This window comes from Daphnia carinata, chromosome 1, assembly GCF_022539665.2.
Source record: "Daphnia carinata strain CSIRO-1 chromosome 1, CSIRO_AGI_Dcar_HiC_V3, whole genome shotgun sequence".
Lineage (NCBI taxonomy): Eukaryota > Metazoa > Arthropoda > Branchiopoda > Diplostraca > Daphniidae > Daphnia > Daphnia carinata.
In genome coordinates, this window is record NC_081331.1 from 1,850,700 (window position 1) to 1,865,668 (window position 14,969).

The 14,969-nt window shown below is 38.2% G+C and overlaps 2 protein-coding genes and 2 long non-coding RNA genes across 6 annotated transcripts; 2 read left to right on the forward strand and 2 right to left on the reverse strand.

The window, feature by feature from the left end:
* Positions 1-3,987: 3,987 nt before the first annotated feature.
* Positions 3,988-6,784, forward strand: LOC130692527 (E3 ubiquitin-protein ligase AMFR-like). The gene is made up of 7 exons (XM_057515653.1): positions 3,988-4,484; positions 4,564-4,821; positions 4,896-5,142; positions 5,226-5,299; positions 5,366-5,633; positions 5,709-5,932; positions 5,998-6,784. Exons 1-7 carry the CDS (start codon positions 4,212-4,214, stop codon positions 6,337-6,339), a joined length of 1,686 nt encoding a protein of 561 aa, XP_057371636.1. The 5' UTR covers positions 3,988-4,211; the 3' UTR covers positions 6,340-6,784.
* Positions 6,785-6,937: 153 nt separating this feature from the next.
* LOC130692537 (tRNA pseudouridine(38/39) synthase-like) lies at positions 6,938-9,034 on the reverse strand. The gene is made up of 11 exons (XM_057515668.2): positions 8,896-9,034; positions 8,701-8,825; positions 8,588-8,618; positions 8,394-8,524; positions 8,299-8,318; positions 8,194-8,213; positions 7,881-8,123; positions 7,535-7,824; positions 7,319-7,468; positions 7,127-7,260; positions 6,938-7,062 (listed from the first exon to the last, which is right to left on the reverse strand). Exons 1-11 carry the CDS (start codon positions 8,965-8,967, stop codon positions 6,983-6,985), a joined length of 1,296 nt encoding a protein of 431 aa, XP_057371651.1. The 5' UTR covers positions 8,968-9,034; the 3' UTR covers positions 6,938-6,982.
* Positions 9,035-9,341: 307 nt separating this feature from the next.
* On the forward strand, positions 9,342-10,940 carry LOC130692549 (uncharacterized). The gene is made up of 6 exons (XR_009001448.2): positions 9,342-9,473; positions 9,527-9,608; positions 9,679-9,792; positions 9,863-10,046; positions 10,109-10,454; positions 10,526-10,940. It is a non-coding gene; the product is annotated as an uncharacterized LOC130692549 (long non-coding RNA).
* A 1,572-nt stretch (positions 10,941-12,512) lies between these two features.
* LOC130692550 (uncharacterized) lies at positions 12,513-14,123 on the reverse strand. Of its 3 annotated transcripts, XR_009001450.2 has the most exons (6): positions 13,992-14,123; positions 13,857-13,938; positions 13,673-13,786; positions 13,419-13,602; positions 13,011-13,356; positions 12,513-12,939 (listed from the first exon to the last, which is right to left on the reverse strand). It is a non-coding gene; the product is annotated as an uncharacterized LOC130692550 (long non-coding RNA). The 3 variants fall into 3 exon arrangements; XR_009421323.1 differs by having other exon boundaries at positions 13,673-13,938; XR_009001449.2 differs by having other exon boundaries at positions 13,857-14,048.
* Between the last annotated feature and the right edge of the window lie 846 nt (positions 14,124-14,969).

Genomic DNA, 14,969 nt, shown 5'->3' on the forward strand with positions numbered 1-14,969 from the left:
GGACGCTTAAACACTGTACAAAGGTTGTTTCTCTTGTAGCGTGTCCTTCGGTTTTCTTGATATCGATCGAATCTTTCACTTCGAACGCAATGCGTCGATTTTTCCGCTCAGTTGATTACAACTGTCTGCCAGCGCGCGTTGCTCAGATGTCTGGGCTAATAACCAAGCACAAACATGCATCCCAGCAAACTGGGTCGAGGTTGTAGTTGTTGCACAGTTTGGTTATGTTGTAGACTATTCTTTCAAATCCTTTCCCAGCAAGTAGCTACCCGTCTCTCCGGACGTCCGATTCTAGTGTACACGTATGTCCTCCAGACAGGCAGTAAATTCAGGGTTCGGGTAAGATGAGATGCCTTGCCGGTAAGGAATGACGTAAACAAGCATGACTACGGTACAATGTGGATTACCCAAAGAGGTTGCAAAAATTGGTTGATACATCATTTTTCTTTTATTTGCTTTTTTTTTTCAAATTGGATAAGACACAAACAAAACCTGATAGCAAATAACACACACAACGGGGGAAGCTTGCGGCCAAGCGGACATCAGGTTTTGAACGAACCATGAATCACGCACGATATGTAGCTGACGTGATGAAGAATCTTCGCCTCCATTGCACTTGTCGTTTGTTTTATTTCATTTTTGTTGCTTCATCCTCACATAAAAAGAGCCAACAAGAAAGTATGCAACACAGTTAGGGAGAGGAAAAAAAAACACGCTAGAATCGACTGTGATGAACGTAGTGATAAGAGGATTATATGGCGCGTGCGGTGTTCCGAAGGCCAACGGGATCGTTTGTAAGGGAAACCGCTTACACGTGTGCTTTCTCTTAAAGTAACAAGTTAGTAAGCAATTCTGGAGAAATTGAAGGACAGAAGAAGACAGAGAAAATACACTGAGGTGGAAACAAGTTCGTATCTCAATGCACAGAACTAATGACAGAAAAAGGAAAGTAATTTCTTCGAACACGGATATCTAGTGAGCTTTTATCGGTTATCGGTTTCCGGTGTTTTTCTAAAATTTCAGATATTGCCTGAATTTTAACGATCTTTTTTCGTGCCATTTCGCGTTTCATCATCTTCTTTATGGGTCGCAGCTGTTCTAAGACGTACCCCTCATCTCGCCTCAAAGCGCTTTGCGAGAGTTTTCACCTAAAGCACACCTTTAACCTTCAAACTTCGTCACGATATGGCGGCTGTCTCTCTCTTTACACGCATTTACGTCGCGTTCTCGATATAAGCGCGTCCTTCTAGCTTCTACGAATCGAATTGACAGGCAATTAAACCTGATGTTTATGACTTTGAGGCACTCCTAATGGCATCTTTCTCACTTTCCTTTATTATTTGGTACCATCGTTTCGATTTACTTTTTTACTTTTCGCAGGCAACTACCCTCTTTTAACGTCTCTTGCTTGATCAGACACAGAAACAGTGTACTTGCAGGCATATAAATTACAAGTAGAAGACGGAAATTAAAAAAAAAGAAAAGATTTGGAATTGGTTTTTGTTGGGTGATAAGTGGAGGCCGATAGTGTCTAGAAAATAAGAGGTAAGCGAACTCGAGATCCTTAACAGTTGACAATCCGTTCCTCCTAAATCAAACGACATGAAGGACTTGATCACCATGGTGATATCAAGCCGGCAGTTGATCAAATAAAGAAGTCTAAAACAGACACGCATCATCGCGAAAGCACACCATTGATAACAAATTCTGTATCCTTTATAGAAAAAGCTTTATCTCTTTTCGTTCATATCAAATCAATGTCTCCGACTGAACACAGCGGAAGCAACAAAGAAAGACTATAGTTGTGTGGAACGTGCAAAACGTCTTTCACCTTCGAGATTAATCAATATCATTATTGCTGTCTTCCTTTTTACCCTTGTTGACTTTGGCATGACTTTGAGGAGAACGCTTTTCTTTTCCGTAGGAAGACAAAGATAAAAGATAAATACTTGTGTAAGATGGTTAGTTACATTTTTGGTAGCTGACCTGTGCCACCTTAGCTTTAAATGCTGAAAAGGAAAGATAACGCTCGTATTGTACGTTCCGGATTTTGATTTTCAAGCTAGTCTTTCAACATCAGAAATTAGGAGGTCGTCATGGAAAAAGCGATGCCACGTGAATAGTCCGGTCACGCGTGCGGTCAAGCATAGATGACGGAAAAAAGGGAAACCCACATTACACCAACGGCTGAACTCACGTAACCCTTATTTAAGTAACATGCAATTCAATGTGTATCAATAGGTCAGGTGGTTTTCGTTAACATGATCAAGAGCCGTTAGCTGTGCGTTATACCATTAATCGGAAAACTATTAAAACTGTTACCGACACGTTTCTTTCTGTCACGTGAACGTTAAGCGCCGCAGAAAAAAAAGGAGAACCATACAGTTGCAATGTATTGGTTTAAAAGCAATTCCGTTTCCTCTGGAAGGTGCTATAGCTTTTTAAATTCCTCAGCGGGTGCAACAGGCACAACATCTGCGAAAATATTTAAAAATTGAGAGCTTGTCACGTTTAAAGAAAGTTTTGAATATTTCTCAAAAGGATGGCCGTCTGAAACCATGAGCAAGCGCACGGTGTAGAGTAGACGTATTGACGGGAAGAACGTATAAAAAGAAACTTCTGAAAATGAAGAAACGAAAGCTTCATGGAAGTAAAAGAAACTTCATTATCTCAATTGTGGGGAAACGAACCTTTTTTCCCTCCCTTTTATTTTTGTCGTCTAGAATGCAAGCCGAGCGTGATTACCGTGTGGTCTAGTTTTCTATTTCAACGTGACAAAATGGCTTCTTCGGGCCGCACGCAGTGAACTTGTGAACAATTGCTGACGCCAAGCCTATACCAATTGTACAATACAACAAAACCAGCCATTTGAAAATTCAACTGAAATAAAATAAAGGACGATTCAATGGTTTAGAAAAACTCAAAACGTTGGATGAAATTCTGAGAAGTGGTTTCTCTTGCAAAAAAAGAATAATAATAAAAATAATAAATGTTGAGCCGGTTAGCTCGAACCGTTCAATATTATCTTCAATTTGGGGTAACAGACCTAACGGATGGAATTACTGTTCATGCATCAGCGTTTTTTAAATTAAGAGCACACGAATATAATTAAAGAATCAACTCGTTGTACGCGCACCAATATATTGTTTACGTTTTGCTCCAGCACAACCTGACCTGCAAATATGGAAGTAAAGAGCACATTTATTTAATTTGCGTACGCAAATGAAGAAAAGACCCTGAGAAGTCGCTAAACATCCTCGGTGTTAATCTCTGAAAAAGGTGCTAAACTTCTCCATCTCTGTCTTTTTAGCAATGCGTTACTCGTTTATTGATATAAAAGTCTCTATTTCACAATTCTAACCGAGCAAAATACAGGGTGATATTTAAATACAAACCTTGATTTGCCACTTGTCAAACTGTCGCAGACGGGCTTTAGGGAAGCAAGAAGAACATTTGAGGGGAACCAGTCTTGACAGCGATCTCATTTTACGTTACTTGACGGCCAATTGTAACAAATGTTACGGGCAAGAATCGGGCGTCAACATGTGTAAAACGTACGAATGACAAGGTCTCCTTCCGTTCCTGATTGTTAAATGACATCGCGAAATGACATACTATTTTTTTCAGGGCTACAACATAAAGATTTAAATCGGCTAGACAGCTACAACCCGTTACGTTTTCTTTCTTTCTTTGCGTTTTCTAGATCGTTTCCATCGAAACCGAAAAATTCGTTTCTTTTCAAGGTTCCATCTGGAGTACAATTTATATTAGGCACTATGGCTACAGTAAAAATGTGGTGTGATTTTCTAAACAAGTAGGTGTTTTTTCATTTGATGGTAAAAGACAACATATGCTGCTCAAAAGGGTAATTTCAGCAATGGAACAAATTTAAAAAAATAAAAATATAAAGAATTTCGAGGTTGCGGAAGTCTAAGCAAAAAGTATGTCAGATGCTGTTTAGCCCTCGTCTTTAGACTGACAGCATTTTTGTTTTCGTTTCCCTTGACTAAATTGCTTATTTGGCAGGTTACCTTTTTATCAAAATGGTACTTAGATAACGTAGTGGTATCTAGATGGAATTGCCCCGAATCCCTCTACTGGCTTCCCCAGTTATTTTTGCTGATGCCTGCAAATATAATGAAGATTAGATATGTTTAGTAGTTCGACTGTAGAGTGAACCAAATTTTCCTGGTTTCTGTGTCAGTGTCAAAATGCCCGTCTTATTACTTGAGCGATTACCTCTCCCGAGTTTGGAAGCCTACGCGGTTGTCAGTGTTTCCCTCCTGGGCTGGTCTCTTCACTACGCAGCAGAAAAGACTCTTAACCCTTCATGGAGAATGCAGTTTGTCGAAACGAGAAACATCAGCCAAGATACTCCAAATACGCTGCAAGTGTACATTTCAACTATCTTGTCCCGTTACTGGCTAAGTTCCAGAGCTCAAGATATTGTTTCGTTTTCAATCCATGACAGTTTATGCATTTGGGTAAGAAAATACTGTTTATTTTGTTACATTTTCATAAAAAGATTTTAATCACTTCTTCATATACTGACCTTATTTTCAGACTGTTGTCAACATGGCTTACTGCATTCTCGTACTATTTGGGAACTGGCTCCAGAAACAAGTATTTGGTGAGCTAAGAGTATCAGAACTTCAGCATATCAAAGACAAGTTCTGGAACTTTGTGTTCTATAAATTCATTTTTATATTTGGCATCATAAATGTTCAAAGCATGGAAGGTGTGATATTGTGGGGGTCCTGGTTTTCTGTAATTGGTTTCTTACACATCCACGCTCAACTATGCCAGGACAGATTTGAATACGTAACTGGTTTCTGTCTACTTTAATCTTCAATAGGTTTTGGAATTATACTAATCTTTTGCTTGCCCGAATCTAGTTATCAATGACTCCTTGTACCCCTTGGCATCGGCATTTTCGCCTGCTCATCCTCTTAGGATTGATACTGCTCTCATCAGGCGTACTATTTTTGGTTTGTCTCGCTGTTGGTCAACGGGCCGGATGGATAACTTTCGCCTTGGTGGCTCCGGAATGTGTATTGTTGGCTTTACGTACCAGCCATGTCATCGCCCGATACGTCCTCTACCTGCAGTCTTTTCAGCCCCCTGTTCATCAGCTCTCTCAAGGTTACTTGAGTTGCGCATTTGCAACAAAGACTCTCGATGTGCACAAACATCTGACGATTGTTGATCGTACGTACTGATCATAGGGTGGAGTCCTACATCGTACTACGTGGAATTGGCGGTGGAGATCTCATGCCTGGTCGTGGATTTGGCACATCACGTAAGAAACATAATGTATTAGTTTAAGGTGGCTGAATATTTGTTTTTTTTTTCTGAATTTATTCAGATCCACATGCTTCTACGAGCGAATATGCTGCTTTCCATGGCATCTTTGGTCATTTTCATGCAATTGCGAGTGCTGTATGAACAGCTGTGTGGTCGACTTCGCCGTCACGGAAATTATCGGCGAATGCTGCAAATTGTGCAGACAAGTTGTCCTCTGGAACGACGTTACTTCGAACTCGAGTCTGAGTGGGAGGATAACAAATGTGCCATTTGTTGGGAAGCAGCCGCCGTTGCCAGGCGACTTCCATGTGGCCACCACTTTCATCATGGTATTGAAAATGCTGAGCAAACGTTTTTCTTGAAATCACGAAAGACGTCCGTGTCTTGCATATAATGCATAATAGGCTGTCTGCTACATTGGCTGGAGCAGGATCCCACTTGTCCAACATGTCGACGTCAGTTGTTGGAAGATGATTCCAAAAACGGGATCACTGGTTTGCAATCCCGATCCCGTGATAATGCAAGTTTCACATCTTGGACGAGTTGGAGTCGATTGTTGCAACAAAATGCCGATGCTTCCCTAGGATCAGCTTCAGAAAACTCTCAATTGGAAGCTTTAGCTGAACAGGTATGAGAAAAAGAATTAATTTTAAAAAATTATTCTTTACGTACACTTTCAATGCTGGTATGTAGGTACATCAGATGTTTCCCGACTATTCTTTCGGAGTTCTTGTAGATGACCTGCGGCAAACAGGCTCACTCGATTTGACTGTTGAGAATATCTTGGATGGACGTCTGCTTCCGACGCTTCCTAGCTTCCAGCAAGAACCTAGTCTTTTAACATTGCCTACGTTCCCAACGAAAGAAGGTAATTCTTGCGACTCCTCTGAGGATTCGGATAAAATTTTTGTCGATGATCCCAATGAAAGACAAAAAGTCCTTCATTTTCGTAAGCACGATTTGATTGAAGAAGCTAGAAGTCGTTTTCTGCAAAGACAAGTCGTCAATAGTGTTTCCCCTAACCTTGAAAGTTGATCCGTACGTGATTCTTTGTTCTGGTTACCCGTTTTCTTTCAGTTCCCAAGTTTTTAACGTAATGAAACAACATGTCTTCTTGTCCAGTTTGCATGCATAGCCATCCACGCGTAGTTCGGGCCTTTTTTTGTGGGAAAAGATGAACAACGAAGCGTTCGCTTGATTGCAGTCGCACCCGAATGATGGAATTCGTTCTGCATTACCTAGTCCAATCACAGACTGCTCACAAGGGCATACTACTGTGATTTTACTAAAACTGGTGTGCAACCTATTTTATAACGGCCCAGTTTTTGTAGAAAGTTGTTGAAGGGAAAGGTTGATTTAAAACGACCATCAGACGAGCGATTTAAAGTTTTTCTTTATTATCTGAGTTTAGTTTCATAACAGCGGCGTTATGGTTTGTAATAAACCGCAGCCTTTAACGCAAATAAAAGATTTCTCTCAAGTTCTGTAGGAACATTCTGGCTGATGTTCACTAGACGTCAATCATGAGGTATCCCCCAGTTTTACTTATATAGAAACTCTTTGCCTTTTAGTCAAGATCGGTATGTGTTTAATTATGTCAACAGTGCCTTAACAAGGTCGTCCGCGGTTAATGTTGGTTTTCCAAAATTTAAATTAAACCAAAATGTACAGGAAGGTGTTACGCAGAAGCGTTTTTAGTTTCCGTAACTTCTATCCGTTGACGTTTGGCATATGCATTGATACGCTCTTCCAAACTTTCTACAAAATGTATAACTTGAATTCGTGAAGTTAAAAAAAAAAACTATACTTGAATATATAATACCGCATTTCTGCCTTTTCATTAGTGGCAGGTACGTTTTAGGCTCAATTCCCTGAACCAGTCCTTTTAGCTGATTTTCGATTTTGATGCCTGCTAATTTTTCGAGATTTTCTAGCATTTCTCTTAGCATTGTTGCCCTGTGGTAAACAATGCAACAATAATCACATCTAATCGTTTTGTTTTTTCTTTACATACTTGACCATATTTTCTGTCCAAAGCATCTGATAACCGCTTATAACATATTGAAGAGTTTCCCCGTCATAAATCCATTGGCAATCCTCATCAGAATAGGTGCAGGAAAATAGATTGAGTGGTACTTCAGACGCCATGCCATACTGTGGTTTTCTGCAGGATTCATGAAAAAGTTATTTCGAACACGACAAAAAACAAAGATGGCAGAACCAATCTTACCGTGGATTAGATTCGACATCAAGTAATTCCTGGATAATTGTAGCCTCTTCTTTGCCTTGTCCAACTAAAAAAAGTATCGCCACAATGCATCTAACTTGATGCCAAAGGAATGCTTGTCCTTTTAATTCCAAACGGATCATCGAATAACTATCCGCTGAATTATCGATTGCATCAATTTGAATATCCATTATTCGTCGATGAAATTTAACAACACCATTGCCAACGTCCATTTTACAAAAATTGCGAAAGTCGTGCTCTCCGATAAGGTATTGTGCGGCCACTCTCATCTTCTGCATGTATAAAACATTATTTTAAAAAAAATTCCCCTAAATTGTGTAGAATCTACCTGAATGTCAAGATTGGCCATGGGGAAATAGTAGTGATAAATTCTTTGGCGGCAGTCAAAGCGGGCACTCAGAGTTTTATTAACTGGTGCCCATGCCACCACCCTGATTTCAGGGGGAAGTACCTTATTAAGTATGCCAACATAGGCAATTTCATCAGTGTTCCCCACTTTAGCTTGATGGCCATCTGGTACAAAAACTCCTTTGCCATCTGATAAATTTGACCGGAGATCAAGAGACACTGCCTGGATATTGTAGGTAACTTAAATCAATGAGAAAATAGTAATAACACTGAATAACAGGAAAACTATGTACCTGCCCAAACGAACTGACTCCTAGTTAAGGGTAAAAGAAACAAAAATAATAATAATAAAACAGTAAGTAATCCTTTTAGTTTCCAATCACTATCAATGGTTTTACCTTTATCAGTTCTCCCACATCTAATGTTCAATATAATAAGAAATATTGTAAAAAAAAAAAAAAAAATGAAATAATCAACACACATAAAAAATTACCTGTGGTAATTGCTTGTTTCACGGCTCTCTACAAGCCGTGTTTTTTCTAAGGCTTTAAACAACTCTGCTTCAATAGTTTTTTCTGTGTGTTCTTGTACAACGAAACCAGCATAGTCCCATCCAATATATGCCTGGTAGAAACAAAAATTTATGTTTATGTTCTAAATAAAATAATGTGATGTAACATTGATTACCACTTGTAGCAGCACATGTCTCTTGGCATATCTGTAAAAAAAAATTTTGTTAAAAAATTTATTCAAAACATCAGCAAACTACTGACACTATTGTGTGATTGCTATTATTATACTTTTTATGGTCAAACACTTTAGAGCCAGATTTATTGTCCTGTTTATTTAAAGTGAGTTTAGGCTTCAGCAAATTTCTTAGTTGAGTAACATGTGACTCTAGTTGTTGGATACGCGCAATAAGTTCCTTAAAAACAAAATAAAAATCCGTAATGATATTTTGCTTTACTGTAAACAAAGAAATCGGCACATTTTACTTCTTTCGACAGTGTGTGAAGATCTTGAGTTTCTCGTGCTACACGAGGGTTAATAATTTTGATATTTGACATGTTGATTTCCTTCTCAGCTCGCGTGGTATTTGAAACTTGTAGACTAGGCGGCAAGTACAGGACTGTGCTTTGAGTCTAAGGTCGAAGATAAAAAGTTCGGCTGCAATGATCCAATGATATCGGCCTTTTTTCTGTTTTATTGCTATCGCCATCTACCGGTCACGTTTCTAGTTAATTCTCTACATACACTGACCGACAAAAATTTTAAGCCCGACTAAATAAGTATGGCAATCCGTTTTATATGGCAATCCGTTTTACTATGGCAATATGGCAATCCGTTTTACATAAAAAAAAAAAAAAAAAAATGGCGGAAAAAAAAAAAAAATTCGCATTTTTTCTCTTTTTTCTACCCGTAGCCATCTATCAGTCGGTTTCGTTATTACAGGCATGTAAGCAATTTGAGTTAATTGTATCCCATTAGCAGTTAATTGAGTAGCGTGGCTGGAGAACAACGCGTGGCTGGAGGAACAATTGAAAAATGGATAAGATAATAAAACAAAAAAATGGTAAGTATAAACATTATTATATTGGTTTTCAATTATTAATTATTGTTTATTAGATCAAATTATGAAGCTGCAGGCCCAGTTATTGGAACAACACAAAATATTAGATAACAAAGCTAAGGATCGTAGGCCGAACACGTAATGATTCTATTTATTTGCTTTTATTCATTCGTGTTTTGTAGCTCAAATTTTGAGTCTTCAAGCTCAGCTAGGGGAAAAGAACAAATTGGAACGGAACAGTTTCCAAACAGTGAAGGAGGTTTTTCAAAACTCATCTCTAACTGAACGTGAGGATGAGTTGGCATTAGGCGAACACAGCCAGGTACCTAAAGTTTTCAAATAAGAATTCAAAATAAGTATAGAATTTTAAAAAACAGTTATTTATTGCTTAGTTATTCAGTCCACCACATGACAGTGTGTTAAATTTAAATTCTGTTAGTGCTGCCCTAAAAGAATCGTTAGTAATAAGCTCATGCAGTGAAGGAACTGAACAATTGTGGGAACATATTTGGGCCAAAAATGGGTGTGGTTCAGAAACCCAGAAATGGCACAAGTTCAACATGAAACATGGATTAGGTACTTTTCGGTTTTTTGTCTATCGAAAAAGTATTTTTAATGCTATTATTTTGCATTCACAGATTTTAACGGGGGATCAAATCAAGTCTGGAAGTGTTACAGGATGGAAGAGTGAGCCTACAGATGAAAAAACACTGAGAGTGCATTACCGTAAGGTGTGAGGTAAATTAATAGAGTAATGCAAATTGCCTAATGAGAAGTACCATCTTGTGTTAATGAATCCAGTACAACAGCAATCCTTTATAGTTCTGTCACAGCTAGAAGCCTCAAATAATTCTGCTTCTCTGTCTAAAGAACAACTTGTCCTTTATGTTCAGAGTGTTGGGGAAACTGGGTACTTAAATGGCCCTAAAGATGTTTTAATTTTGCTGCTATTGCAGAGATGAACATCATACATGGACTCTTTAGGTATGAAAGGATTTTTCTTCAAATAATTTTGAATTTATGACGAAGAATTTCTCCTCCTTTTTGCCAACCAGGTCTTATCTACCAAAAAAAATTTTATCCAATAGGAAAGGATTTTCATGTACTGGGAACACAACTATCAACAATGCAACATTCTACAGGTGCTAGTTTATCATTCAAGAGCCTTATACAATGAAGTTAATCTGCAATTTGTATGTCCTTTCCCAAGCTTCCACCAGAAGTTGAATCTCTGAGTCATGTAAGTTCCATGATCAACAATTGATGTGTTTAACGGTGTTGTTTTTCTTTTCTCAATATAGGTTAATAGTAACATTGGATCTGAAAAGATTTTTGGTTGGGGCAAGACACTGAATAAATTGTATTGATTGGATGGATGACATGACATTGCTATACTTAATTCGGATTCCCCAGACGGTATTTGATATTAAAAAAATTGAAGTGCATATCTGGGCTCCCTTCTTTTCTGAAGCCCCGTTTCCCCTTGACTCATAATAAGCCCGTAGGGGGTCATGCCCCTACTGTACGGTATATATAAAAACAACATATACCGAGGTTTGGAGGGCTCTGGCCGGAAAGGGGACGTGGGGTGCCGCTTCGTCCGATGATGTGTTCACGGAGGGTGACGTGGCTGCCCACAAATCCGAACTAAAGGTTAATCGCTCCTGTAAAAATGTTCCAAATCTTCAGCTCTTCTTCCGGCTTCTCTTAGCCAATCACCGGGTAATCTCCCCGGTGGGTCAACAAGGCAGTGTCTCCCCCTGCCTGGGTTGACGGCAACTTTTGAAAGGGCTATTGTGCCTTTTTAAAGTTGCAAAAATAATTGTAATGTGCAGAGAATTGTCAATAAAATTTTTTTTATAAAATTTTTTTGCAAAATTCGTTTCTTTCATTGTCTGTGTTAGCTTTGTTCACACATTGCATTTGCTTTATTTGTTTTTGTCACATTTGATGGTAAGGTGACGGGTATTGGTTTATCGTTTATCTGTAAGCATTCTATTATCATCCAGGGATCGAACCCTGGATGTTCGGCATACCTCGCCGATGCTCTACCAATGAGCCACGAATCATATGATGTTAAGTTGGCTTTTTTTTCTAGTCACTTGTGGACTTGCATTTACACTTAGAATAAAACTGAAATGCAATTCTGCAATATACTCTTCTACATTATTCTATTTCATTTTTACACATCTACTGAGGTTTGAACCCAGGGTAACAGGTATCGCAGATAAAAGCTCTACCATAGAGCTAAGAACCTTATGGCAGTAATAGAAAGATAAACATATAGTTGTGAAAGACTGCATAAACATCCTAGACGATAACATATGATATGCGATAATAAAAAATTTAAATATATCTCGTGGCTCAATGTTAGAGCATCGGCGTTGCACGCTGAATGTCTGGGGATCGGTTCCCATACGAGTAAAACAAAATACAAAATTACTTCATAAAATATCCAGATTGTTCCTTGAATCTAAGTTGAAGAATTCAAAGAGTGTAATAAATAATACTTACAGATAAACGATAAACCAATGGAAACAATGATTACCTTCAAAGGTGACAAAAACAATAAAGGTGAATTAAGCAAGCTAAATATAAAAAATGTAACGTGTGTACACAGCGAATACAGACAATGAAAGAAACGAATTTTGCAAAAAAATTTTATAAAAAAAATTTTATTGACAATTCTCTGCACATTACAATTATTTTTGCAACTTTAAAAAGGCACAATAGCCCTTTCAAAAGTTGCCGTCAACCCAGGCAGGGGGAGACACTGCCTTGTTGACCCACCGGGGAGATTACCCGGTGATTGGCTAAGAGAAGCCGGAAGAAGAGCTGAAGATTTGGAACATTTTTACAGGAGCGATTAACCTTTAGTTCGGATTTGTGGGCAGCCACGTCACCCTCCGTGAACACATCATCGGACGAAGCGGCACCCCACGTCCCCTTTCCGGCCAGAGCCCTCCAAACCTCGGTATATGTTGTTTTTATATATACCGTACAGTAGGGGCATGACCCCCTACGGGCTTATTATGAGTCAAGGGGAAACGGGGCTTCAGAAAAGAAGGGAGCCCAGATATGCACTTCAATTTTTTTAATATCAAATACCGTCTGGGGAATCCGAATTAAGTATAGCAATGTCATGTCATCCATCCAATCAATACAATTTATTCAGTGTCTTGCCCCAACCAAAAATCTTTTCAGATCCAATGTTACTATTAACCTATATTGAGAAAAGAAAAACAACACCGTTAAACACATCAATTGTTGATCATGGAACTTACATGACTCAGAGATTCAACTTCTGGTGGAAGCTTGGGAAAGGACATACAAATTGCAGATTAACTTCATTGTATAAGGCTCTTGAATGATAAACTAGCACCTGTAGAATGTTGCATTGTTGATAGTTGTGTTCCCAGTACATGAAAATCCTTTCCTATTGGATAAAATTTTTTTTGGTAGATAAGACCTGGTTGGCAAAAAGGAGGAGAAATTCTTCGTCATAAATTCAAAATTATTTGAAGAAAAATCCTTTTATACCTAAAGAGTCCATGTATGATGTTCATCTCTGCAATAGCAGCAAAATTAAAACATCTTTAGGGCCATTTAAGTACCCAGTTTCCCCAACACTCTGAACATAAAGGACAAGTTGTTCTTTAGACAGAGAAGCAGAATTATTTGAGGCTTCTAGCTGTGACAGAACTATAAAGGATTGCTGTTGTACTGGATTCATTAACACAAGATGGTACTTCTCATTAGGCAATTTGCATTACTCTATTAATTTACCTCACACCTTACGGTAATGCACTCTCAGTGTTTTTTCATCTGTAGGCTCACTCTTCCATCCTGTAACACTTCCAGACTTGATTTGATCCCCCGTTAAAATCTGTGAATGCAAAATAATAGCATTAAAAATACTTTTTCGATAGACAAAAAACCGAAAAGTACCTAATCCATGTTTCATGTTGAACTTGTGCCATTTCTGGGTTTCTGAACCACACCCATTTTTGGCCCAAATATGTTCCCACAATTGTTCAGTTCCTTCACTGCATGAGCTTATTACTAACGATTCTTTTAGGGCAGCACTAACAGAATTTAAATTTAACACACTGTCATGTGGTGGACTGAATAACTAAGCAATAAATAACTGTTTTTTAAAATTCTATACTTATTTTGAATTCTTATTTGAAAACTTTAGGTACCTGGCTGTGTTCGCCTAATGCCAACTCATCCTCACGTTCAGTTAGAGATGAGTTTTGAAAAACCTCCTTCACTGTTTGGAAACTGTTCCGTTCCAATTTGTTCTTTTCCCCTAGCTGAGCTTGAAGACTCAAAATTTGAGCTACAAAACACGAATGAATAAAAGCAAATAAATAGAATCATTACGTGTTCGGCCTACGATCCTTAGCTTTGTTATCTAATATTTTGTGTTGTTCCAATAACTGGGCCTGCAGCTTCATAATTTGATCTAATAAACAATAATTAATAATTGAAAACCAATATAATAATGTTTATACTTACCATTTTTTTGTTTTATTATCTTATCCATTTTTCAATTGTTCCTCCAGCCACGCGTTGTTCTCCAGCCACGCTACTCAATTAACTGCTAATGGGATACAATTAACTCAAATTGCTTACATGCCTGTAATAACGAAACCGACTGATAGATGGCTACGGGTAGAAAAAAGAGAAAAAATGCGAATTTTTTTTTTTTTTCCGCCATTTTTTTTTTTTTTTTTCATGTAAAACGGATTGCCTTATTAAATACATGGTTTTGATGCGGAATTGAACGGGCACCACGAATATGAGGGTTGTTTTCTCGTGGGAGTCATAGTTTTTGAATAAATCGTAAAAAACGGTAAAAGTTGGGTTAAAAAATAAGAGCTTATATTGTCGGGGGGGGGGGGGAGGGGCCGCCACCGACAATATGAAAGGGGGGGGGCCACCCCGACAATCGAAGGCAAAGCCCTTGATGAAAGCCCGACCCAGAAAAGTCGGGCTTAAAATTTTTTTCGGTTTTTACGTAAATTAAAAAACTATAAGGCCCAATGGAAAATAAATTTGATTTCCGTGATAAGCATTCAATTCTGAATCGAAATGGTGTATTTTAAGCGAAATTTAAAATTTTGCCAAAAATGAAAAAGTGCAAAGGCCCTACGCCTTCCCACTTTTGTTAAAATCGGCCAAAAACGACATCTCCTGAAATTCGATGGAAATCACACAATATAATCAAAATTTAACGCTTATTCAGAAAATGCCACTCCTTTTCTTGTCAAGGTAGCCGTTTTTGAATTACAGCGGATATTCGTGCAAAAAATAAGAAAAGTCGGGCTTATTTAGTCGGGCTTAAATTTTTTTTCTGCAAAAACTGGCACACATCGGAATAGGTTGAGTATCACAGGATATACCCAAAAAATCGTTATTTTTTACGTTAAGTTAACAATTTTAGAAATACATTGAATATTTCTGTTGCATCGCACTAGCAATGTGTCAAATATT